This window comes from Sinohyriopsis cumingii, chromosome 16 (assembly GCF_028554795.1).
Source record: "Sinohyriopsis cumingii isolate HCF-2022 chromosome 16, ASM2855479v2, whole genome shotgun sequence".
Taxonomy (NCBI): domain Eukaryota; kingdom Metazoa; phylum Mollusca; class Bivalvia; order Unionida; family Unionidae; genus Sinohyriopsis; species Sinohyriopsis cumingii.
In genome coordinates, this window is record NC_142976.1 from 19,464,706 (window position 1) to 19,490,251 (window position 25,546).

The 25,546-nt window shown below is 34.0% G+C and overlaps 1 protein-coding gene across 1 annotated transcript in view; it reads left to right on the top strand.

Moving 5' to 3' along the window:
* The window catches only part of LOC149780029 (U4/U6 small nuclear ribonucleoprotein Prp4-like), a 59,179-nt gene that overhangs the window by 25,073 nt on the left and 8,560 nt on the right, over positions 1-25,546 (top strand). The window contains exons 8-12 of the mRNA XM_089936786.1: positions 4,535-4,629; positions 7,645-7,703; positions 17,477-17,600; positions 20,981-21,073; positions 24,422-24,544. Of these exons, the coding sequence (XP_089792912.1) occupies positions 4,535-4,629; positions 7,645-7,703; positions 17,477-17,600; positions 20,981-21,073; positions 24,422-24,544 (494 nt within the window). The remainder of the gene's footprint in view (positions 1-4,534; positions 4,630-7,644; positions 7,704-17,476; positions 17,601-20,980; positions 21,074-24,421; positions 24,545-25,546) is intronic.

Genomic DNA, 25,546 nt, shown 5'->3' on the forward strand with positions numbered 1-25,546 from the left:
GCCTGTTTATGGACTTCAGAAATTCATTAATTTATACCTTCACTTGGCTGCAATATTGTGATGTATCGTTAGTATATATAAAGTCATCTGTTAACCAATAAAATCCCCACACAAACTACGGCTTTTTGCATTAGCTACTTATTTGTGAAGAAACTATTTAGCTATCCAAGTATATAGACAACATACCCTCTGAATTAGAAAAATAGAAAAAGTTTATAGTTTTCAAATGTCAATAAATAATATAATGTTATGTTCGCTCTGTTTCATTACAATCTCAGCAACTTGTATAAAATAATAATATAGATCCCAGAGAATTTACTATTAAGATTTAATAATATTCATAGGAGGAACACGAAAATCCCAGTAATAAACAAATTCCTGTAAATAAAATATCCATGCAAAATGGATGACCATTTCTGTTGCAATAAAATACAGTCATAGAAAATATACTGCAATAGCATTAAGTTTTATGAAGGCCCTAAATCCCTATGTACAAATAGTCTACACTATATCGTTGGCTTTTTTTTCTTTCGCACCGAATTTACTAAATATTTATATTGCAGAAAGGAATGCATATTTTCTAATATGATTGCTAATATGATTGCTAATATGATTTTCTAATATGATAACATTTCCTATTATTTTGAAGACTTGCTTAGTAGCGTTCAAAATAAATCAGTGTGTTCTTTCAGCGTTGAATACCTCTTCCGTTCATGTTGAGGTAATCACACTATGTGAGACCCAACGTGAAACAGCAAGACAAAAAGGATGTAAATGGATTCAATTTTTTTTATATATGGAACATTTTGAATTTTAATAGACTTCATGTCCTTTTGATGATTTTATTTAGTTGCATGTTTATACGTAAATTTGTTCCAGATGATTTCACAAAGTTACAATTATACTGCTACTGGAAAGCAAAAGTGGCAACCTGGTGACAAAAATAACTATAGACCTGTAGCTCTTATGACTATTATTTCAAAAATATTTGAATGCATCATATTAAAACGATGTGAAGTCACAGTTGACAATAATCAGTTTGGTTTCAAAAGTCAACATCAACCGATTTATGCCTCTGTGCCTTTAAGGACTGTCAGCTATTATGTAGAACATGGCAGCCCAGTGTTTGCGTCTTTTTTAGATGCTAGTAAAGCATTTGATAGGGCCAGTCATTATCATTGGACACTCTTTAAAACATTGCTTGACATTCAAATACAGAGTGACCGTGCTATAACACGGTAGTTAGGAGCGATAGAACCTGACTGTGTTGTAGACCAAACCGTGTTAAAAGCAACCAGGTCAGTTAGCTGAAGAAAATGATGCATATACCCCAAAATATTTGTGTGTGTGGGGGGTACTAAATGCAGGCAGTAAAATATGTCCATCATTGGCATAGTTACCATCTTAAATCGATGCATATTAAATGAGAAATACACCAGTAGTGAAAACAGAGAATGGCATATATAATAATAGAGGTCACAGTCCATTGTTGTTGATGTGTCTGTATACTTGTACATAAGAAATCGATGATTTTTTATGTTTACGGCATTTTACTTAATATACCTCTCCCTTGATAACTTGCACACAGCGGGCTACACAAACACGATCACACTATAAGCAAGGTGTGAGTTACTGAGGGACCTCCAAAAGTTGAGGAAAAAACCCGCTTACACATCGAGAAAACAATGGGGGGTAGAGAACTGGGCTGTTTAATGACCGAATCCTCGTTTTACAATCCTATCGATATTAATTGTTCATAACATGCTTTTTCTAATGAAGTTTTTCATTATTCTGTATAAATAACATTTATTTTCAAAATATCCAACATGTGAAAGATCGTTTCTACTGGTTTCAACAACCATCACGTGTACGTGAAAAGATCTGTGTATTGCTTTTTGTTTTGTTGATTAGTCTGGTTCCTGGAGTGGTATTTAATCATATAGCGCCAAGTCGCGAGTCAAAGCAGCTGGGAACTAGACTAAATGTTGATACACCAACAAACAAGACTCTTTTTTTAAAAAAATTAGATACATTTTGTGAGATAATCGTCTACGTCAAAATTCAATTTTTGTATTGTTCAATTAGTACAGTATTGATGTCGCGATTTCTTTGGAAGTAATAGAGAAACTTTTCATCATCCTTGAGGAGATCTCTAATTGCCAGTTCAGGAATTCTCTGAAACTCGCTTGCCCACAATGGTCCATATATGTGAAACCAAGCTCTTTGTTTTACGAAGTATCTGTTTTGCTTGGTTGCCTTGCTATCTTTGATCACAGTTATGAATGAGTTGGTTAGTTTAAGGTAGTTTAATTATGTTGCATACACAATAACAGTTATAACCGTGTTCTTTTAATCAACTGAAATGAGTTCACCCAACATATGACCATGGCCGCTAGATTTTAAGTACAGTGTATGTAGGATTTGCATGCCTTTTGGTTTTAACTTTTATTTTAATCCACCTCCTTTATTTGATTCAAAAGGTGCAATTATTGTGATAATACAAAGGAGGCCAGCTTTTCATTCTGTGCAACAATACGACAAATACTTCGGCAAGTCAGTTATCAAAACACGGTCGACACTTAATTAGGTTCTCAGACAAATGCTTGTGGACATAGTTGTTACGGTAGATTGGCACATTTTATGTTTAAATACATGTTGCATTTACGATTACACTTAAGAAGACCTAAAAGATAGAATTAAAACAAAAATTTCACTTAATCAAAATTATTTAATTCGAATTTAAATATTAATATACAGCATACACTAGGCATAAGTGACATTTTCATTAATCAAAATTTCCTTGAATGTCTTTAATCACAGTATACTAAGAATGTTGATTGGAAAGAAAATGTAACCAATTATGTGACTTCTAATTAAAAGTTGATAATTTCAAAATGTTGATTAAAATTTCCAGGTCCTATCTAACGTTTTCGACCATAAAATGAGTGACTAATCAACATTTCAGTTACCAATTTTGATCTCGGTTTTCTTCAAGTTCAAGAAATAGGGATGCATTTTTTTGGTATTTTCTGTTTTAAAAAATGGGATCCATGCCTGATCCCGCGTTATAAGCGGGTTTGCAAATGATCAGGGCGCGAGTTATTGAGGGAGGGGTGTATCTATATTTTAATTTAGATGTATGGACCATGTAGTCTTAAATAAAGAATTCATATCGTCTTATCTTTTGGAAGCTGATTTGCAAAATAGGAATACAGTATATATTTCGTTTGCATATAAACCCAATGCTGGTCAAAGGGAATGCATGACACCCACATTTAAAACCTTCAGTGGCACTACACCATGTAACGCTTTGCCAAAATAGTGCCTCTTGCCTGTTTAACACACAATATATATTAACTGTTGTTAAAATATTGTGATTCAAGACAAATATTGAATGCTAACTATATTATTGTACTTTTAATTACAAATGTATGACCAAAAACTAAAACCATTGTCATACTATTAACAGTAAACATTGGCCTTCAACTGAAGTGGTGGTGTTGAAAAATTAGAGAATTCACTATCTCTTTGTAGGAGATTGTAGTTGCATTATTTTATTGTTAAGCATAATTTATTCTGCTTAGAAACTCATCATATAAATTATTTTATAATGTTCAATTATACATATTACACACTGCATAGTGAATGTCTGAGGTGCCTGCAATACATAAATTGCCTCCAAAACAAAACATGGCGAACATGATAAAATACATTAAACATAGCAATATCAATCATACGGAACAAATTTTGGCAAAACATATACTTAAAAGTCTCAGAATATCTATCTGTACATGAAGTTATTATATGTGTGATTTACAGCATTCAATCAATGTAAACAAACGATGTGAAACACTGCCTCCAATACATACATTGCCCCCATAACAAAAATGGTGGAATCGTAAAATACCCATCAATACATGAAACTAGTATATTTGTAATTTACAGCATTCAAACAACGTAAACAAATGATGTAAAAGTAAATGCCTACCATGTGACAAGAGAATGGTACATATCAATAAATCCCAATAAATCTCTCCTAAAACTAAATAGTTTATATTCATATAAACTTTATATGCTTTTACTTTGAAACATGAGGTCAGTCATCACTGCAAGTCACTATACTCATTTTCACCTGTCGCTTCTTGCACAGAGATTTCCTCATTTTTCTTGAGTATGCATAAACAAAACTACATCTTCAACAACGCTGTGTAACAATCTTCTACACGTCATTGAAAGTGCCTATTTTATGAATTGATAAGTGACAGTGTTTGAAAGAGAACCTTTAATTGGCTGATTGAAACGGCATGAAAGATCATGCCAAGTCACAAAGACAAGACAATTTTATGTAGGCTTGCAGTGATTGATTAATCTGGTTTATGCATATTCATGAGAAACAAGGAACTCTCTGCTCAGGTAGTCATTGGTGATAAAGAAGTGTAGCAGATTCTTTCCCATGTCTTGAGTTGATGAAGGTCAAAGTTCAAGGTCTAAACCAGCTAAATGAGAACTCCCCACCAAATGTGTTCTATTTCAGTCTGTGAGTAATGAGTACAGTCAGATAGGAGACAATCGCCCACTATCCCACTGTGAGTTCAGCCCAAACAGTAAGATGCTTGCAGTAGCCTCTTGGTAAGTGTTTTTTATGTCCATATTATGCGTACTATTATCATAATTATAATTTGTAGGGGTTATTTACATGTAATAAATATTTTAAGTGCTAATTTTCTTTATGAATAGGTTTGTACTGTTAGAATTCTCAATCTTATAATGTGTAGATTCTTTCATAAATTTCAAAGATGAGTTGTACTCTATTAATCCAGGTAAACATCAAGAAATCTTGAAATGACAAGCTGACTTAATTTCTGTTTGGTTAACATTAGATATTGTTTACTAGTTGATATCATTCTAGAAAGATTTATGTGTCTTTCATTTGTTTCCTCCATTAAGACTTAGCTTTGCATATAAAAGATGTTTACTGGAGAAGTAGGCATTCTTAGCAGGAAATACCAGTCTTGGAAGTTATTCAGATATATTGAGAGGATTCATTTATGTAATTTAATCATTTGTTGAATTATTGTTTGAACTATCCAGATTAATTGGAATACTAGCTGTTACTGATTTACTGTGAATTCATTTAACGACTTTTGGGGATTTCATCCTAGTGATTCTGATGGAACTCAGTTAGATTACTTTATACTTTTGGAACTGATAGAACATTTAGGACTGTTTAGAATTTCATTACCATACTGAAAGTTATTTTTACTTTTTCACTTAGTATTTTAGGGCAATAAATTTTATTTTGAATATTACAAAACTTGTTGGTTTTCTCTCTTTTTTGTTAACTATTTTAAGACCATAGAGTCATAACAGTGAGATACAAGCTAGAAGATGCTTTTACTTTTAGCAAGATTAAAAAAATAAGGTGCATGTACTTTTGGTAAAATACAACAATATGATGCTTGTACTTTTGGTAGGATACATTCACTTGTTTGTACACTTGGTAAGATACAAACAATAAGATGCTTGTACACTTGGTAAGATACAAACAATAAGATGCTTGTACACTTGGTAAGATACAAGCAGTGAGTTGCTTGTGGTATGGAAGTTACATTAAACTCATCAGAGGAATTAGATGGTCCTGGTTCGGTAGACATGTCAGCCTCCCAAGATTTCCATCATTATCTTTGACTGTATTTGCTTCATCTAGAAAAATTAACAAAGTTATCTGTCCTGGTTTGGTAGACATGTCAGCCTCCCAAGATTTCCATCATTATCTTTGACTGTATTTGCTTCATCTAGAAAAATTAACAAAGTTATCTGTCCTTTCCAATATACAAACATTAACTTGTACTTTTGGTAAGATACAAACAGTAACTTGTACATTTGGTAAGATACAAACAGTAACTTATACTTTTGGCAAGATACAAACAGTAACTTGTACTTTTGGTAAGAAACAAACAGGAAGATACTTGTATTTTTGGTAAGATACAAACTAACTAATTATCTGAATTGTATTGTGATTTCTCAGACAATGTTGCAAAAATTTAAAAACACTGATAGGGTTTCCTTAAGGATTTCTTAACCTGGGTCAAAAAAAACAAAAATTTGGTACCATTAAACTTATATTTCAGGTCTTTTGGATCATAAATCTCAGATTTGACAGCTTGATTTTGTAGTATGGAAGTTACATTAAATTCATCAAAGGAAGTAAATGGTCCTGGTTCAGTAGATATGTCAGTCTCCTGAGATTTCCATCATTATCTTTGACTGTACTTGCTTCATCTAAAAAAATTAACAAAGTTATCTGTCCTTTCCAATGATTGATATTTGTTTTGCTTGTTATGCATTATCTACCCCATTTTAAAAACAGCTGAGTTCACTGTAGACATAATAAATGCTCTTCACTGTAACAGAGCTTATGATTTGCATTGTTCATTGCTGTTGCAAGTTTCTAAAATTTGACTGGTTATTATTTCCCCTCAAAAAATGGCATAAAGGGAAACAACTGGAGCACAGTCAATCTAACCAGTATCTACATAGATATAACTGTGGAATGGATGGCACAGAAACATGCTTCCAAACTGGAAACTTTTCATTATGCATGCAAGTTAACTGCTGTAAATTCATTAATTTTGTTTATATCAATTTTCATAGTACTGCAAACAACTGTTTTTGTCTTTCCTAAAATTCATGGATTGGGGACAGGTTCATATTGTTTCCACAGAAGGATAATTGTTGAGTCCTTAAATGCTTGCTTTGTGGCATCCATGAAATCTAAAAATGTAGAACACCAAGAAAAATGGTGGACTCACAGTATTTATTGGGCAATATAATGAATCTAAAAGGAGTATGACATCGTCATGATTTAATGCCATCTGTGACTGGTCATAACATCATCCACAGTCTGCCCAACATGATGCATCTAAAAGAAGTGACAAAGCATCTGAAATATGACGTGACTTGATGCCATCTGTGATTAGCTGTCACATCATCCAAAGTCTGCCCATCATGATGCATCTAAAAGAGTTAAAAAGCATCTGAAATATGATGTGACTTGATGCATACAAAAGGATTGAAAAAGCGTCTGAAATATGGCATGACTTGATGCCATCTGTGATTAGCTGTCACATCATCCACAGTCTGCCCATCATGATGCATCTAAAAGAAGTGAAAAAGCATCTGAGATATGACATGACTTGATGCTATCTGTGATTAGCCATCACATCATCCACAGTCTGCCCATCATGATGCATCTGAAAGGAGTGAAAAAGCATCTGAGTTATGACTTGACTTTATGCATCCAAAAGGAGTGAAAAAGCATCTGAAATATGATGTGACTTGATGCCATCTGTAATTAGCCATCACATCATCCACAGTCTGCCCAGCATCATATCTTGTTTGTTTTCTTCTTCACTCTCTTTAATTTAATCTCTCAGTGACTTGACTATGAAAACTGTCACAGTCACAATAACCTATTTTTCATTCATCATTGCGTCTGCATACTTAATAGTAAAGGGTTGGGGTTTTTTGCAGGAGAAGTAGCTTCTGTTGGCACTCCAACACGACAGGGATCTTCTAGCTTCCATTCTATAGATACAACTCAGAGTAGTTTTTAATTTAATTTTTTTTCTTGTGCTTTAACAGGTCAGGGCTGTGTAAATTATGGTCTGTACCAGATTGTCAGCTGATCCGCACATTGAGGGGTAAGTTATATATATCAACATCTTTTGTACATGTTTCTTTTTTAAAAAATTTCTTGTCATTGATATTATTGTCACCATGCTTTTTGTAAAGGGGATCTTGTCATTTATATTATTATCCTCATGCTTTTGTAAGGGGATCTTGTCATTGATATTATTATCCCCATGCTTTTCTAAGGGGATCTTGAAATTGGTATTATTATCCTCATCCTTTTGTAATGGGATCTTGTCATTGATATTATTATCCTCATGCTTTTGTAAGGGGATCTTGAAATTGATGTTATTATTATCCCCATGCTTTTGTAAGGGGATCTTGTCATTGCTATTATCCCCATGCTTTTGTAAGGGGATCTTGTCATTGATATTATCCCCATACTTTTATAAAGGGATCTTATAATTGATATTATCCCCATGCTTTTGTAAGGGGATCTTGTCATTGATATGATCCCCATGCTTTTGTAAGGGGGTCTTGAAATTGATACTATTATCCCCATACTTTTGTAAACGGATCTTATCATTGATATTATCTCCATGCATTTGTAAGGGGATCTTGTCATTGTATATTGTTACCCCCATGCTTTTTTGAGGGGATCTTGTCATTTATATTGTTATCCCTATGCTTTTATAAGGGCATCTTGTCATTGATATTATCCCCATTCTTTTGTAAGTGCATCTTGTCATTGATATTATTATCCCCATGCTTTGTAAAGGGATATTGAAATTGATATTATTATCCCCATGCTTTTGTAAAGGGATCTTGTCATTGATATTATCCCCATGCTTTTGTAAGGGGATCTTGTCATTGATGTTATTATCCCCATGCTTTTGTAAGGGGATCTTGTCATCGATGTTATTATCCCCATGCTTTTGTAAAGGGATCTTGCCATCGATGTTATTATCCCCATGCTTTTGTAAGGGGATCTTGTCATTGATATTAATATCCCCATGCATTTGTAAGGGGATCTTGTCTTTGTATATTGTTATCCCCATGCTTTTGTGAGGGGATCTTGTCATTGATATTGTTATCCCCATGCTTTTGTAAGGGCATCTTGTCATCAATATTATCCCCATGCTTTTGTAAGGGCATCTTGTCATTGACATTATTATCCCCATGCTTTGTAAAGGGATATTGAAACTGATATTATTATCCCCATACTGTTGTAAAGGGATCTTGTCATTGATATTATCCCCCATGCTTTTGTAAGGGGATCTTGAAATTGATATTATTATCCCCATACTTTTGTAAAGGGATCTTATGATTGATATTATCCCCATGCTTTTGTAAGGGGATCTTGTCATTGCTATTATCCCCATGCTTTTGAAAGGGGATCTTGTCATTGATATTATCCCCATGCTTTTGTAAGGGGATCTTGAAATTGATATTATCCCCCATGCTTTTGTAAGGGGATCTTGAAATTGATATTATTATCCCCATACTTTTGTAAAGGGATCTTATGATTTATATTATCCCCATGCTTTTGTAAGGGGATCTTGTCATTGCTATTATCCCCATGCTTTTGAAAGGGGATCTTGTTATTGATATTATCCCCATGCTTTTGTAAAGGGATCTTGTAATTGATATTATCCCCATGCTTTTGTAAAGGGGATCTTGTCATTGATATTATCCCCATGCTTTTGTAAGGGGATCTTATAATTGATATTATCCCCATGCTTTTGTAAAGGGATCTTATAATTGATATTATCCCCATGCTTTTGTAAAGAGATCTTGTTACTGATATTATCCCCATGCTTTTGTAAGGGGATCTTGTCATTGATATCCCCATGCTTTTGTAAAGGGATCTTATAATTGATATTATCCCCATGCTTTTGTAAGGGGATCTTGTCATTGATATTATCCCCATGCTTTTGTAAGGGGGTCTTGAAATTGATATTATTATCCCCATACTTTTGTAAACGGATCTTATCATTGATATTATCTCCATGCATTTGTAAGGGGATCTTGTCATTGTATATTGTTATCCCCATGCTTTTTTGAGGAGATCTTGTCATTGATATTGTTATCCCCATGCTTTTGTAAGGGCATCTTGTCATTGATATTATCCCCATGCTTTTGTAAAGGGATCTTGTCATTGATATTTTCCCCATGCTTTTGTAAGGGGATCGTGTCATTGAATTTATCATCCCCATGCTTTGTAAAGGGATATTGAAATTGATTATTATTATCCCCATGCTTTTGTAAGGGGATCTTGAAATTGATATTATTATCCCCATGCTTTTGTAAAGGGATCTTGTCATTGATGTTATCCCCATGCTTTGTAAAGGGATACTGAAATTGATATTATTATCCCCATGCTTTGTAAAGGGATATTGAAATTGATATAATTATCCCCATGCTTTGTAAAGGGATATTGAAATTGATATTATTATCCCCATGCTTTTGTAAGGGGATCTTGAAATTGATATTATCCCCATGCTTTTGTAAAGGGATCTTGTCACTGATATTATCCCCATGCTTTTGTAAGGGCATCTTTCATTGATATTATTATCCCCATGCTTTTGTAAAGGGATCTTGTCATTGATATTATCCCCGTGCTTTTGTAAGGAGATCTTGTCATTGCTATTATCCCCATGCATTTGTAAGGGGATCTTGTTGTTGTATATTGTTATCCCAATGCTTTTTTGAGGGGATCTTGTCTTTGATATTGTTATCCCCATGCTTTTGTAAGGGCATCTTGTCATTGATATTATCCCCATGCTTTTGTAAGGGCATCTTGTCAATGATATTATTATCCCCATGCTTTTGTAAGGGGATCTTGAAATTAATATTATTATCTCCATGCTTTTGTAAGGGGATCTTGTCGTTGATATTATCCCCATACTATTGTAAACGGATCTTATCACTGATATTATCCCCATGCTTTTGTAAGGGGATCTTGTCATTGATATTATCCCCATGCTTTCGTAAGGGGATCTTGTCATTGATATTATCCCCATGCTTTTGTAAGGGATGCCATAATTGCAATTACATTGAAATTTTAAAATAATTTTGGTAAAAACTTTATGCATGCATTCATAGGTGGTTGTTGTTGTTGTTGTTATAGGGTTTAACGCCATTTTTCAGCACAAGATAGGCTATGTTGTTTTGTAACGTCATCTCTGGACTATGCATAAGATAGAACCTTCATACTCCATGCCATCTATTTTTTTATTTTACAAAATCAGAATGTTTTGTTGCAGGGATTTCATTCAAAATGGTTATTTCAAATTCAGTCAGAACAGTACACAAAATTGGCTTCAAATATTGCTAAGCTATTCCAGTTTGAATTTGTGCATTTTGTACAGTGAGATTTATTTTTGTTTATTATTTGCCATTGTCGGATCTTAGAAAAAAACACTTATCATCATGATTCTGAAGGTAATGCATTTGGGAGATCTCAGAAAAACATGCATATCAGAGATCTTGGAAACTCTTAATTATGCATATTTGGACGCCAATTTTTGATCTGGGACACAGAAAATCACTGAGGCTGGAGTCCTCCGTACGCATGTAATAGGTGTGTGGCAAAATTCAAAGACTTACCAGTCCTGCTTCAGCCACCTGCTTTGTGGAAAAATGTGTTGAGCTGTGCTGATATTTACAATGACAGAATTCAGTGACTGAAAGACCCCTTGATGTACATACATGTTGCCATTTTATAAGAGTACATAAGAAAGAACTTGATGCAATATGGGTGGCAAGTTCAAAGGCTTTGACTGGCAGCCATGTGGGAAAATGTACTGATATTTACAGTGATTGAATTTAGAGGCAGAAAGACCCAGAGATGTACGTGTGGTCATTTATAAAAGTACATCAAATAAACAACTTTAGCTTTTGTTATTATGTTCATTTCCGAATGAAAACTTCGCCTTCTTCTGTTAGGAAAGCGAAAACGACTTTGCCTTGTGATTATTTAAGAGGTACATTGACTGACCATACCATATTTTTTTTAAATGCCCCTTGCCTTAGACCACTTAGTTCTTGTGTTGTAGCGAAATGCATTCATCAGGACATCAGTAGCTAGGCCTAGTTTTTATATCAATTACGTTGACAAACAAACTCTTGTCCATTCACAAGCATTATGTTTTGATAGCTGATTGACAGTTAACCCTTTTCCGAGTAAGGTAGCAACTATCAATTTCCTACATGCTATCCTTTGATGATAAAACATACAAACTTGTGTTTTAAGATCAGAATCGGTGATCTGGATATATATTAACTGCCTTTTATATAATATTTCGTCATAAAATTAGTTTGAAACTGTAAGTGAACCAGTAGGCCTAACGGGAAATAATGGCGGACTTCGCTAAGTCTGGGATGTACCAGTTTATTAGATTGTCTGTTTTCTTAAATCAGCGGGCAAATATATTCAGAAAAAAATATACAGATCATTGAAACCAAAGCCTATCTATTATTTTTTAAAGATTTAACTTTAAAATGCAAATTATATAGGTCAGAAATATATGGGACAATGCTATGTTGTGGAATTGGTGAGATGCGCTCTAAGGTCTAAGCAGTTTTCTGACTTCACACGTATTTGCAAAAATACGGGAAAAAACAGCAAATCAGATACTATTGCCTAAAATTACTACAATTAGGTATACAAATAAATAAACCATAACTTTGCGATCCTGTCAGAGGAATGTTGTAATGAAGCTATATTATAGTGAGTGATTACATTACAAAAACCTCCCCATCTAAAAATAGATGCACTCACGTCTGTGTTGATTCTATAGGAAAGAAGGGACTGCAACTTCTGATGGTGGGACTCCTATTTTTACCAAAACGGGAGTCCTGGACTCCTAGTTTTAAAATCCTAGTGAGACCTCTGCATATTATCATGATTCCAAAGGAAATGCATTTGGAAGATTTCAGAAAAACATTCATATTATCATGATTCTGAAGGAAATGCATTTGGGAGATCTCAGAAAAAAACATATATGTTATCATGATTCTTAAGGAAATGCATTTGGGAGATCTCAGTAAAACATATGTTATCATGATTGTAAAGGAAATGCATTTGGGAGATCTCAGAAAAACATATTATCATGATTCTAAAGGAAATGACATTGGTAGGTCTTTAAAAAACCATACATATTATCATGATTCCATAGGAAGTGCATCTGGGAGATCTCAGAAAAACATAACATATTATCATGATTCTAAAGGAAAATTTACATTTGGGAGATCTCAGAAAAACATGCATATTATCAAGATCCTGAAGGAAATGACATCGGAAGATCTCAGAAAAACATACATATTATCATGATTCTAAAGGAAATGACATTGGAAGATCTCAGAAAAAACATACATATTATCATGATTCTGAAGGAAATGCATTTGGGAGATCTCAGAAAAAACATACATATTATCATGATTCTGAAGGAAATGCATTTGGGAGATCTCAGAAAAAACATACATATTATCATGATTCTGAAGGAAATGCATTTAGGAGATCTCAGAAAAACATACATATTATCATGATTCCAAAGGAAATGCATTTGGAAGATCTCAGAAGAAACAAACATATTATCATGATTCTGAAGGAAATGCATTTAGGAGATCTCAGAAAAACATACATATTATCATGATTCCAAAGGAAATGACATTGGTAAATCAAAGAAAAACATACATATTATCATGATTCTCAATGAAATGCATTTGGGAGATCTCAGAAGAACATATATATTATCATGAAAAGGAAACACATTTGTGAAATCTCAGAAAAATACATTTGTCATGATTTGAAAGGAAATAACATTGGGAGATGTCTGAAAAACATACATATTAGCACAATTCTAAAGGAAATGCCATTTGGAGATCTCAGAATAACATACATATTATCATGATTCCAAAGGAAGTGCATTTGGGAGATCTGAGAAAAACATAACATATTATATGTATATTGAGGCGATCATCGAAAATATTATTCCATGTGGTTTCCGTTCGCTTAACATGTGTACCACTTCACACATTGTGTATTACGTCACTAATTTTTATGTTGAATTGGATACATTCTAGTTTTATTGTTTGATCCAAATTAGACGTTTTTTATAGACAAAAGATCGACTCTTTTCGAGAAACTGTGTCGATCGAACGATAGATAGATAGATTTGAATGCGATAGAAGTAAAATGGAAAACAAAAAAACAAGGGTTAATCAGTACTAACATATTTAATTGGTCTACAGATTTAAAACAACGTAAATTAGAACAAGTTAATACTTGCCATTTGTGCCACGCTTGACAAATATCAATTCACATTTTGAAAAAATCAGTTAATTTTTTGTGTGTGTGTTACTCCTTGGTTTCTCTGCCGCCGAGCAAAATCCCTCAGATTTCTCAACTGCATGAGCTTTACGTAGTCAACATTTTGGGTCTCCAGCCACCTTATGGCAATATCAAAATATTTGATTGTTTCTGTATGGGGGGTGGTGCAACATCTGCATCACTTTCAACACTTGTGCTACTCCAGTTAGAATCGTCTTCTGCTGCAGATTTGTTTGTTATAGAATTAATTATAGTTTCATCTGACATGTATTCGGCTGTGGGGAAATCATTGTCAGCACAAATCCATTCCTCCATATCATCAAGAGAAACGCCCATCTCAGGACCATGAGTCTGTACGAATTTCTCCCAAACAGCCTCGGCATTAATGACATCAGTTTCACTGAAACATTCGAAGTCACTATCATCGTCATTGTCTCTGTTGCTGTTTTGCTTTACGTCAAAGGCAGCTCCAAGACCCTTAATCCAGCACCCTAGGTCTCTTGTAATTGATTTTTTTTTTAATGCAACAAACACTTCCCCAAGTTGTTGATCAAAACAAAGCCGGCATGTACATGTAATTAGGTTCTCACAGAAGTACTCCCGGGTTTCGATGTGACGGTCGATTGACTCTTTTCATGTTTTCAATGAACAGAATATGTTGTGATTATAATGTTTACACTGAAACGGAATTAAAGGATTAGAACGTGACTTTCACACAGGAAGACGTTTAATTGGTGTTTATTTCATTCTCTGTTGCCTCCTGTTAGCATTTACCAGAAGTTTCATTGATCGCTATTTCACCAGACTGTTTATTTACAGTATACTGACAACTATTTATCATAAAAACTTACATAATATATGATATCTTTAAACAGAGGTCTTGCTAGGATTTTAAAACTGGGTCTTTCTGCCTCTGAATTCAATCACTAAATATCAGTACATTTTATCACTCGGCCGCCAGTCAAAGCCTTTGAACTAGCCGCCTAGCTGTTGCATCATGTTCTTTATTTTTTTTTAATGTACTCTTATAAAATGGCAACAGTACATCAAAGAGTCTTTCAGTCACTGAATTCTGTCATTGTAAATATCAGCACAGTTAACTGATCAACACATTTTCCAACAAAGCAGGTGGCTGAAACAGGACCGGCAAATCTTTGAATTTTCCCGCGCACCTATTACATGCATACGGAGGACTCCCGCCTCAGTGATTTTCTGCGTCCCAAATAAAAAATTGGCGTCCAAATACGCGTAATTAAGCGTTTTCAAGATCTCTGAAAGTAATTCTTCTTTAGAACTTGCAAATTCAAAATATGGATTATATCTTTACGGGCATTAATCACCATTTTCGATGATAAAACGAGCAATGTATCAAGGTTTAATTTATCAATTCTTGTCGTAATTTTTTCATGTTCAGCATATTTTAAAGATATTTTTAATACATTTCTCTGGAAAAAATCGGGAGCCAAGACGGACACCGCATTATAAGCGGGATCGCGAGTTATCCAGGCCTGAGTTATCGAGGGAGCGGTTTATCATGATTCTAAAGTAAATGCCCTAGTGAAATCTTGAAAAAACATGCATATTATCATGATTATTATGACTATCAAGATTCAAAAGGAAATGCCATTAGGGAAGAAATGGGTTGGATAAAACCAAGTCACCAAGCCCTGTATTACCTGAAATGTTTGAATACAGAACTCATGCTGAAGCTAAAAATACATGTATATGAATGACTTTGAACACTTAGGCTATATCGAGCCACAGCCATCACTGTATTTTATATAAATCCATTAAAAATCTCTATTTTGTTTCCCTTTAATTTTTCAAACCCTACAGTTTTGTTGGAGGAGCAATTAAAGTTTTTCAAAACCCATGTATTTTTTTTAGAGGAGCACATGAATTTTTTATGCAACGTTCTTTTTTGAAAAAATAATTACATGTGTTTGTGAATTCCTGATTATACATATTTAACTCATTATCTTATGACATTATCGTATTAAATATTGGTTAATTTGTGTGTTCAAGTATTGTAATATATGGTAATCAATTAATGAGTTTAGCAGAGAATATCTTTGGGTTTTTTCCATGATATCTGTATGAAATTCAGTATTCAGTCAATAAAACTAGCACATATTATCCTCTTATATTTCCATGATATCCTTATGAAATTCAGTATTCAGTCAATAAAACTAGCACATATTATCCTCATATATTTCCATGATATCTGTATGAAATTCAGTATTCAGTCAATAAAATTAGCACATATTATCCTCATATATTTCCATGATACCTGTATGAAATTCAGTATTCAGTCAATAAAATTAGCACATATTATCCTCATATATTTCCATGATATCTGTATGAAATTCAGTATTCAGTCAATAAAATTAGCACATATTATCCTCATATATTTCCATGATATCTGTATGAAATTCAGTATTCAGTCAATAAAATTAGCACATATTATCCTCATATATTTCCATGATATCTGTATGAAATTCAGTATTCAGTCAATAAAATTAGCACACATTATCCTCATATTTCCATGATATCCTAATAAACTTTCTCACTTGTTTTCCTATATTATTTAGATCCACTGAACCATACAATCTTGATAGTTTTGAAACATTTCATTTGGAGATCTGTAATGTCTGTTACTGAAATTGAATATCACAGTCAAGAAGAGGAGCTGATAAAAAAATGGTTTGAAATTTTAGGACTCCGCACTTGAGCTTGAGTTTTGAGCTCAGAATGTTTGTAGGATACATGGGCAACAATTTTTGCTGTGTGCTCAGAAAGTTGGCAAATTAAGATGATAATAGAAACATGAAAGAATAATTCTAACATATTTGCTACTGTCTCATTTTGATTGGTCAAACTTCAATGTTTGTAGCATTAAAATTAATGTTTATAATGTCAGAAACTCTACTGTCATTTTATCATCTTGACTTGCCCTTTAATGTCAAGCAAGTCACAATTGTATTTTCAGCTAATTTTGTTTGACAACCATTTTACCAGCTCCATTAATATATTATAGGTAAAACGGAGTTTAGCACTGTTGGCAAATATTTACATCGTCAGATCTAAGACTGTTAGCCACAGAGTAATAGCAATTTGCACTTTTTTTTAGACAATTGGATGAAATGAACTTTGGAGGAAAATACATTCAGGCTGTAAATCATTGAAAAATTGCAAGACACTAGGACTTTTTTACTTGTGCTGTTACAGGCGATTAATGGAAATTTTATGATTTTGGACAGGGTCATGTCTAACCTAATTACTAATCACATTTCTTTGAACACTGTGATATAAATTCTCAATAAAATTTTCACAAATTTTAGAAAGGTGGCATAATTGTAAATGACAATATTTGTACATTTGTGTTTCACCTAAATAACCATTATCCTGCATTATTTTGCTTTGCTATGAAGTATAACATTTGCTAATTTATTTTTTGCTTTGTTAAATTTATAAAACTGCTAAATTTATAATTAATGCTTGGAATTTCAGGCCACAACTGTAATGTGGGAGCTATTGTATTTCATCCCCAGGCCACAGTCTCACTGGATGACAATGCCTGCTGTATGGCGTCATGTGGTCACGATGGAGCTGTCAAACTATGGAATCTTGTCAGGTATAATTCAGAAGGGACTCCAACTGTAATATGTCAAACTATGGAATCTTGTCAGGTATAATTCAGAAGGGACTCCAAACGTAATATGTAAAACTATGGAATCTTGTCAGGTATTATTCAGAAGGGACTCCAAATGTAATATGTCAAACTATGGAATCTTGTCAGGTACAATTCAGAAGGGACTCCAAATATAATATGTTTATGGACATTCAGCAGAATCTTGTCTGGTATAGCAGATGAGGGACTCCACTTGTAATTTGTTTTCAAGTCCAGCGATGTCTTATTACTCAGGTTTCATTTTATACAGCTTTAATTACAACAACATGAACAGGAGCAATTTAATTTCTGTTAATTAAAGGCGCACATAGTCTACATAACAGATTCAGTCCATACCTCAGCCTTATGATTGCAGAGGGCAATTTCTTGTATACTATCAGTAAATGAGGTATCTCCAGCCATTTTAGGACAAGTACACAATACCATGTCATGACAAGTACACAATACTGTATTATGACAGGTACACAGTACCATGTTATGACAAGTACACAGTACCATGTTATGACAAGTACACAGTACCATGTTATGACAAGTACACAATACCATGTTATGACAAGTACATAATACCATGTTATGACAAGTACACAGTACCATATTATGACAAATACACAATACCATGTTATGACAAGTACACAATACCATGTCATGACAAGTACACAATACTGTATTATGACAAGTACATGATACCATGTTATAACAAGTATACAATGCATGTTGTAGCAAGTATAAAATACCATGCTATGACAAGTGCACAATGTAATGTTAAGACAGGTAGACGATAATGTGTTAAGAAAATTACACAATACCATGTTATGACAAGTACACAATACCATATTATGACAAATACAGTCTCACCTCTGTCTGCATGGGTTTGAGTCTCAGGCTCAGCTAACATGGGTACGTCAGAAAGCTTGCCAGTAGCTTCTCGTGGGTCGGTGGTTCTTCCCAGGGTTTTCCAGGGTTCTTTATCCACCAGTTATACTGGCCGCCATGTCTTGCCTATCTTGTGCTGAAAAATGGCATTAAACCCTATAGCAACAACAACAGCAATAAATACACAGTACCATGTTATGACAAGTACACAGTACTATGTAATGACAAGTACACAATACTATGTTGTGACGGGTACACAATACCATATTATTGTATGTACACACTACCATGTTATGGCAAGTATACAATACCATGTTATGGCAAGTATACAATACCATGTTGTGGCAAGTACACAATACCATGTTATGACAAGTATACAGTACCATGGTATGACAAGTAGACAATACCATGTTATGACGAGTACACAATACCATGTTATGACAAGTATACAGTACCATGGTATGACAAGTAGACAATACCATGTTATGACAAGTACACAATACCATGTTATGACAAGTATACAGTACCATGGTATGACAAGTAGACAATACCATGTTATGACAAGTATGTTATGAAAGGTACACAATACCATGTTATGACAGGTACACAATACCATGTTATGACAATACCATGTTATGACAAGTATGTTATGAAAGGTACACAATACCTTGTTATGACAGGTACACAATACCATGTTATGACAAGTACACAATACCATGTTATGACAAGTATGTTATGAGAGGTACACAATACCATGTTATGACAAGTACACAGTACCATGTTATGACAAGTATGCAATACCATGTTATGACAAGTACACAATACCATGTTATGACAAGTACACAGTACTATGTTATGACAAATATACAGTACCATGGTATGACAAGTATGTTATGTGAGGTACACAATACCATGTTATGACAAGTACACAATACCATGTTATGACAAGTACACCATACCATGTTATGACAAGTACACACTACTATGTTATGACAAGTACACAATACCATGTTATGACAAGTATGTTATGACAAGTACACAATACCATGTTATGACAAGTACACAGTACCATGTTATGACAAGTACACAATACCATGTTATGACAAGTACACAGTACTATGTTATGACAAATATACAGTACCATGGTATGACAAGTATGTTATGTGAGGTACACAATACCATGTTATGACAAGTACACAATACCATGTTATGACAAGTACACAATACCATGTTATGACAAGTACACACTACTATGTTATGACAAGTACACAATACCATGTTATGACAAGTATGTTATGACAAGTACACAATACCATGTTATGACAAGTACACAGTACCATGTTATGACAAGTACACAATACCATGTTATGACAAGTACACAGTACCATGTTATGACAAGTATGCAATACCATGTTATGACAAGTACACAATACCATGTTATGACAAGTATACAGTACCATGGTATGACAAGTAGACAATACCATGTTATGACAAGTATGTTATGAAAGGTACACCATACCGTGTTATGACAGGTACACAATACCATGTTATGACAAGTACACAATACCATGTTATGACAAGTATGTTATGAGAGGTACACAATACCATGTTATGACAAGTACACAGTACCATGTTATGACAAGTATGCAATACCATGTTATGACAAGTACACAATACCATGTTATGACAAGTACACAGTACTATGTTATGACAAGTACACAATACCATGTTATGACAAGTATGTTATGACAAGTACACAATACCATGTTATGACAAGTACACAGTACCATGTTATGACAAGTACACAGTACCATGTTATGACAAGTATGCAATACCATGTTATGACAAGTACACAATGCCATGTTATGACAAGTACACAATACCATGTTATGACAAGTATACAGTACCATGGTATGACAAGTAGACAATACCATGTTATGACAAGTATGTTATGAAAGGTACACAATACTGTGTTATGACAGGTACACAATACCATGTTATGACAAGTACACAATACCATGTTATGACAAGTATGTTATGAGAGGTACACAATACCATGTTACGACAAGTACACAGTACCATGTTATGACAAGTATGCAATACCATGTTATGACAAGTACACAATACCATGTTATGACAAGTACACAGTACTATGTTATGACAAGTACACAGTACCATGCTATGACGTGTACACAGTACCATGTTATGACAAGTACACAATACCATGTTATGACAAGTACACAGTACCATATTATGACAAGTACACAGTACCATGTTATGACAAGTACACAATACCATGTTATGACAATTACACAATACCATGTTATGACAAGTACACAATACCATGTCATGACAAGTACACAATACCATATTATGATAAGCATGTTACTGTCTTATAATGCACATTTAAGCAAGTTTATCAATTTCTTTCATTTAACTTCTTGTTACAGTGATGAACCAATAGCAGATATTGAGGGACATGCTCCGTACAGAGTGGCACACCTTAATTACCATCCCTCAGGACGATTCCTTGGTACATGTTGGTATGTAATGCATTGGCCCCATATTGTACAAAACTCCATTATTACCATCCCTCAGGAAGATTCCTTGGTGCATGTTGGTATGTACTGCATTGGTTCCTGATTATACAAAACTCCATTATTATGCAACTGTCGATGAGAGCCATATAACACAGGGCTTTATAATGAGACTGCCATGTAATGAAGTACAAGATACAGTACTCCATCATTATAACACTGTCAGAAGAGACCCATAGAACACAGGGCTTTATAGTGATACTGCCTTGTAATGAAGTACAAGATACAGTATTCCATCATTATAACACTGTCAATGAGAGCCATAGAACATGGGACTTTATAGTGAGACTGCCTTGTAATGAAGTACAAGATAACAGTATTCCATCATTATAACACTGTCAATGAGAGCCTTGGAATTTATCACTTTTCAGTGAGACTACCTTGTAAAGAAATACATGATACATAATTATACCTCTACATGTTCTTAATGAATTGGTATGCATAGCTATACTTGTCTTTTAATAAAAGACCTTATAATGGAACCATGTTATAATGAAAGGCCTTATAACAAAAAAGTGCTGTATATGGTATACTTAGCTAAACGTATTATTATTATTGAACAATGTTATAATGAAAGGCCTTTTAAAGGAACCATGTTATAATGAAAGGCCTTATAGTGAAAGAAGGCTGTAATGTGATTCAATGGAAGTCATTAAAGTGCAATGTTTTGTAAATGAGGGCACCTTGTCCTGTGATATCTTAAGAGAAGGGCTGTGTCAGAGATTGCCATGTTGTATATATACAATAAGATATAAAAAAAACAAAGGTAAATGATATGAAACCATGGCATAATTGATTCCAAGAAATATCGAATATACTAGCTTTTAAGTAGGATCTGACTACAAACTGAATAGGACCATCACATAATGAGCCAGCAGATCTAATTCTATGCAGTTTGTTAGAAGTAATCAGTAGAACAAAAAACACATAGATATGATCTACTGGCACATTATGTAACAACAGATCAGGGTCAGTGTTGTTTGCAGTTTGACCCAACTTATAAGCAAGTATATACTTCGCTAAATCAAGTAAATTAAGGAGCAATGATAAAACTAAGTGAAGCTAATTTATTTGGATTTGTAACCATGTCTGCATTATTTAAGCATACCTGCCAACCTTTAAGTTTTTTTTACTAAATTACGCATTTGCCTAACTGTATTCAGATTACGTGTTTTCGGTATATCCCCCTCCCAAAAAAATTTATAATTTGCTTTCTCATTTTTATTAACATGCCATTAAACCCACAGACAATATTCTAGAAAGGATGGCTTTTATGTAACTACGACATAAGAGTACGCTTCTCCGAAGACTTGCATGCACTTTCCTAACAGTATTATATTCTATTTATAGCAGTTGCCCCATTTGCAAGAAACATGCTGGTTTCTACTTTCGACCTGGGTTTCTATTTATAGCAGTTGTATGGCTTAGTTAGAAGAGAACAGACTGGTTTTCTAACTCTTAATCTTGGCTCACAGATTTTTTGTTCTAATTCATATCTGGTACAGAACCAGTCTGTAGGTTTTTGGCACTAAAAGTCAAGTCAGATTTATTCTGGTCGATACGTGTGTTAGAGCAAAAATATTTTTCAGATAATTTCACAGATGGATTAGGAAAAGACAAAAAAAACCAATTCAGAGATGAATACATGAATTATGTAATACAGTGTTCCATTCTAGGGCAGCTTCACACCACTTGCAGGCAACGTGGAAAGGATTTTAATATTGGTCATGGTAGTAAAACAAAGAAACTTTGAATTAGCTTGTTTTACTAACTCCAATACTAAGGTAACTCCTTTTTTACAGCAAAACGTAATTGTGGACACAAATTTAATGAATGTAGAGGCATTATCTACCAAATTCTTAATAGAACATGGACTACCCCTAGCGGTAGAAGACTACATGGTCCTTGTTCAAATGGAGGTTTCCTGATTCCAAAATTGCAGATAATATGCATGTGCAAGAACAAAATCATCTAATATTGTTAGGTGTTTAGCAGAAGATAATTCACTTAAAATTGCAGAAGCCATGAAAATTGGGCTGTTTAGTATTGCAACAGACAGGAGTTGTGATTATGACAAAAAGTTGTACCCAGTCTGTGTAAGAGACTTTGACAACACAAAGGGCAATGTCAGAGTGCTCTTCTTTCATTACCAAAATTAACAGTAGATTCCACTGGAGAAAACATTTTTTTATTTGCTTGATAATACTTAGAATAAACATAAGTTGGCAGAACTGTATGGAGTTTTCAGCTGAAACTGCATCAGAGATGACTGGAATTCATAAAGGAGTTGCCTTCTATATTTTGAAAAGTGTCTCCATCATTGTACATATCAGGTTTTCTCTGTCGTATGATGCACCATACTGCAGGAAAGGCTGCTGATAAATTAGGAGAACTCTTGAAGTATCAAGTTTGCACTCTACCTGACAATGTATTTCATGTAGACAGTTGATTTTTTTCATCTTATTTCCCAGCCTAAATACCCAATAACTGTAAGATATAAATTTCCTCTTCTTTGTCAGGTTATGAAAGAAATATTGGTTCTTTACCATTCTAATGCTGACTGTGAGAGATTGTTCAGTATTGTTGACAAAAATAAAACTGAATTCAGATCCAGGCTCTGTAACCCAGCACTTGGTTCTCTACTGGTGTGCAAAACATTCATAGTCTCAGCTGGTACAAAGTGTTTTGACATGCAATATGAGAGTAGGTTGCTTTTTAAAACTTAAAGCATTAAATATGAAAACTTGAAGCAGTAATTGATGTTAAAAGTCTAGATGGATAAATAAATCATTTTGTACATATGCTCATTGAATTTGTATCTTGTTATATGTGGATTACTCTTTTTCTGCTCAGATTACTCTTTTTGTCCACTTGGATTACACATTTTCCTCGCCAGGGGTTGGCATGTATGTTTAAGGGATCTGTGTTAAATTGAGGGTCTTTATAGTGAGGGACTATTGCTATAATAAGCATTTTTTACTGTTCTTATTTTACAAAGACTAGCCAATCACATACGATATCCCATTATTTTTTGAGTATGTTGAGAAACTGTAACTTTTTCATATATATGTACAGCGTTTTCCATTTGGCTTGCATAAACATTGAGATTTCATAATCATTGAATGTGTAAGGATTTTATTTTGACATAACATATCCCAAAATGTTAGAAAGTAAAGACATAAAAGAAACTCAAAATGTTCATTTTTGGCTTGATTCCATAATATATTAATTTTGAAAAATAATTGTTATTATCTGGTAGCACACACCACAACATCTTTTTTCTGTATCTGCAAGTTTTGATCACTCGTGGAGACTTTGGGACCTGGAGGCTCAGGAAGAGATTCTCCATCAGGAAGGACACAGTAAACCAGTCTACGATATTAGCTTCCAGAATGATGGGGCTCTAGCAGTAACAGGGTAAGAAGATTCTCTATTGCCTTAATTTAAATTATAATCTTTTAGCATTATTAGATTTTAATCCATATTAGTGAATTCAGTAATTATCCACCAAGAGGGACACAGAAAACTTAAATCAACATTTAGTTGAGGATATCAGCAGCCATTTGGTGGTTTGGTCTTCTCTCCTTAGGTTTGAAACTGTTCCACAGATAAACCTCTTTCACATCATAACTGTATCCACAGAGCATTTTACCCCAGGATCAGACTGGATTTGAGTTGTCATTAGTGTCATTTTGTGTTAAATTTTGATGAGAAACAACCGGATAACCTTTATCAGTGGCATGGCTGCAATTTTGATACTTGGAGGGAAAAATAGGATAAAGGAAGAATGTTTTGACACAAGTGTGGCAGGAATCATTATACATTGGCAATGGATTTTTGAGAAAGCGAGAGTACCCTTACATAATACCCAAGTAGACCTAGGTCTGCATAGTTTATTAGGAGTAATCAGTAGACCAGGCAACATAAATCTTGATCTCCCAGTGCAATATGTGACCAGCAGATCAGGACCCATATTATGTGCAGTTGGACTTGACTCATAAGCAGATCAGGACCCATATTATGTGGACTTGACTTATAAGCAGATCAGGACCCTTATTATGCGGACTTGACTTATAAGTAGATCAGGACCCATATTGTGTGCAGTTGGACTTGACTTATAAGCAAGTATAGACAGGTTTGAGTGATTATAAATTGGCAGGGTTATTTTTGTGTAAAAATTATGTATTTGTTGGCAGTTAAATTCATAGATTGGGGAAGAGGTCCTAATTTATTTGCAGGGGAATCATTGTTATTTGGGTCTTTAAATTTTAGGTTTGTAATGAATCCATGAAAATTAGTCCCTCATGAGAATAATTAATTCGCAGTAAGCATTTCTTTATCCTTGGCTTTTCAGTTATTCATATTGTTAGAATACTGACCTAGATATCCAACAATCATTCTCATCAATCACGAGTAAAA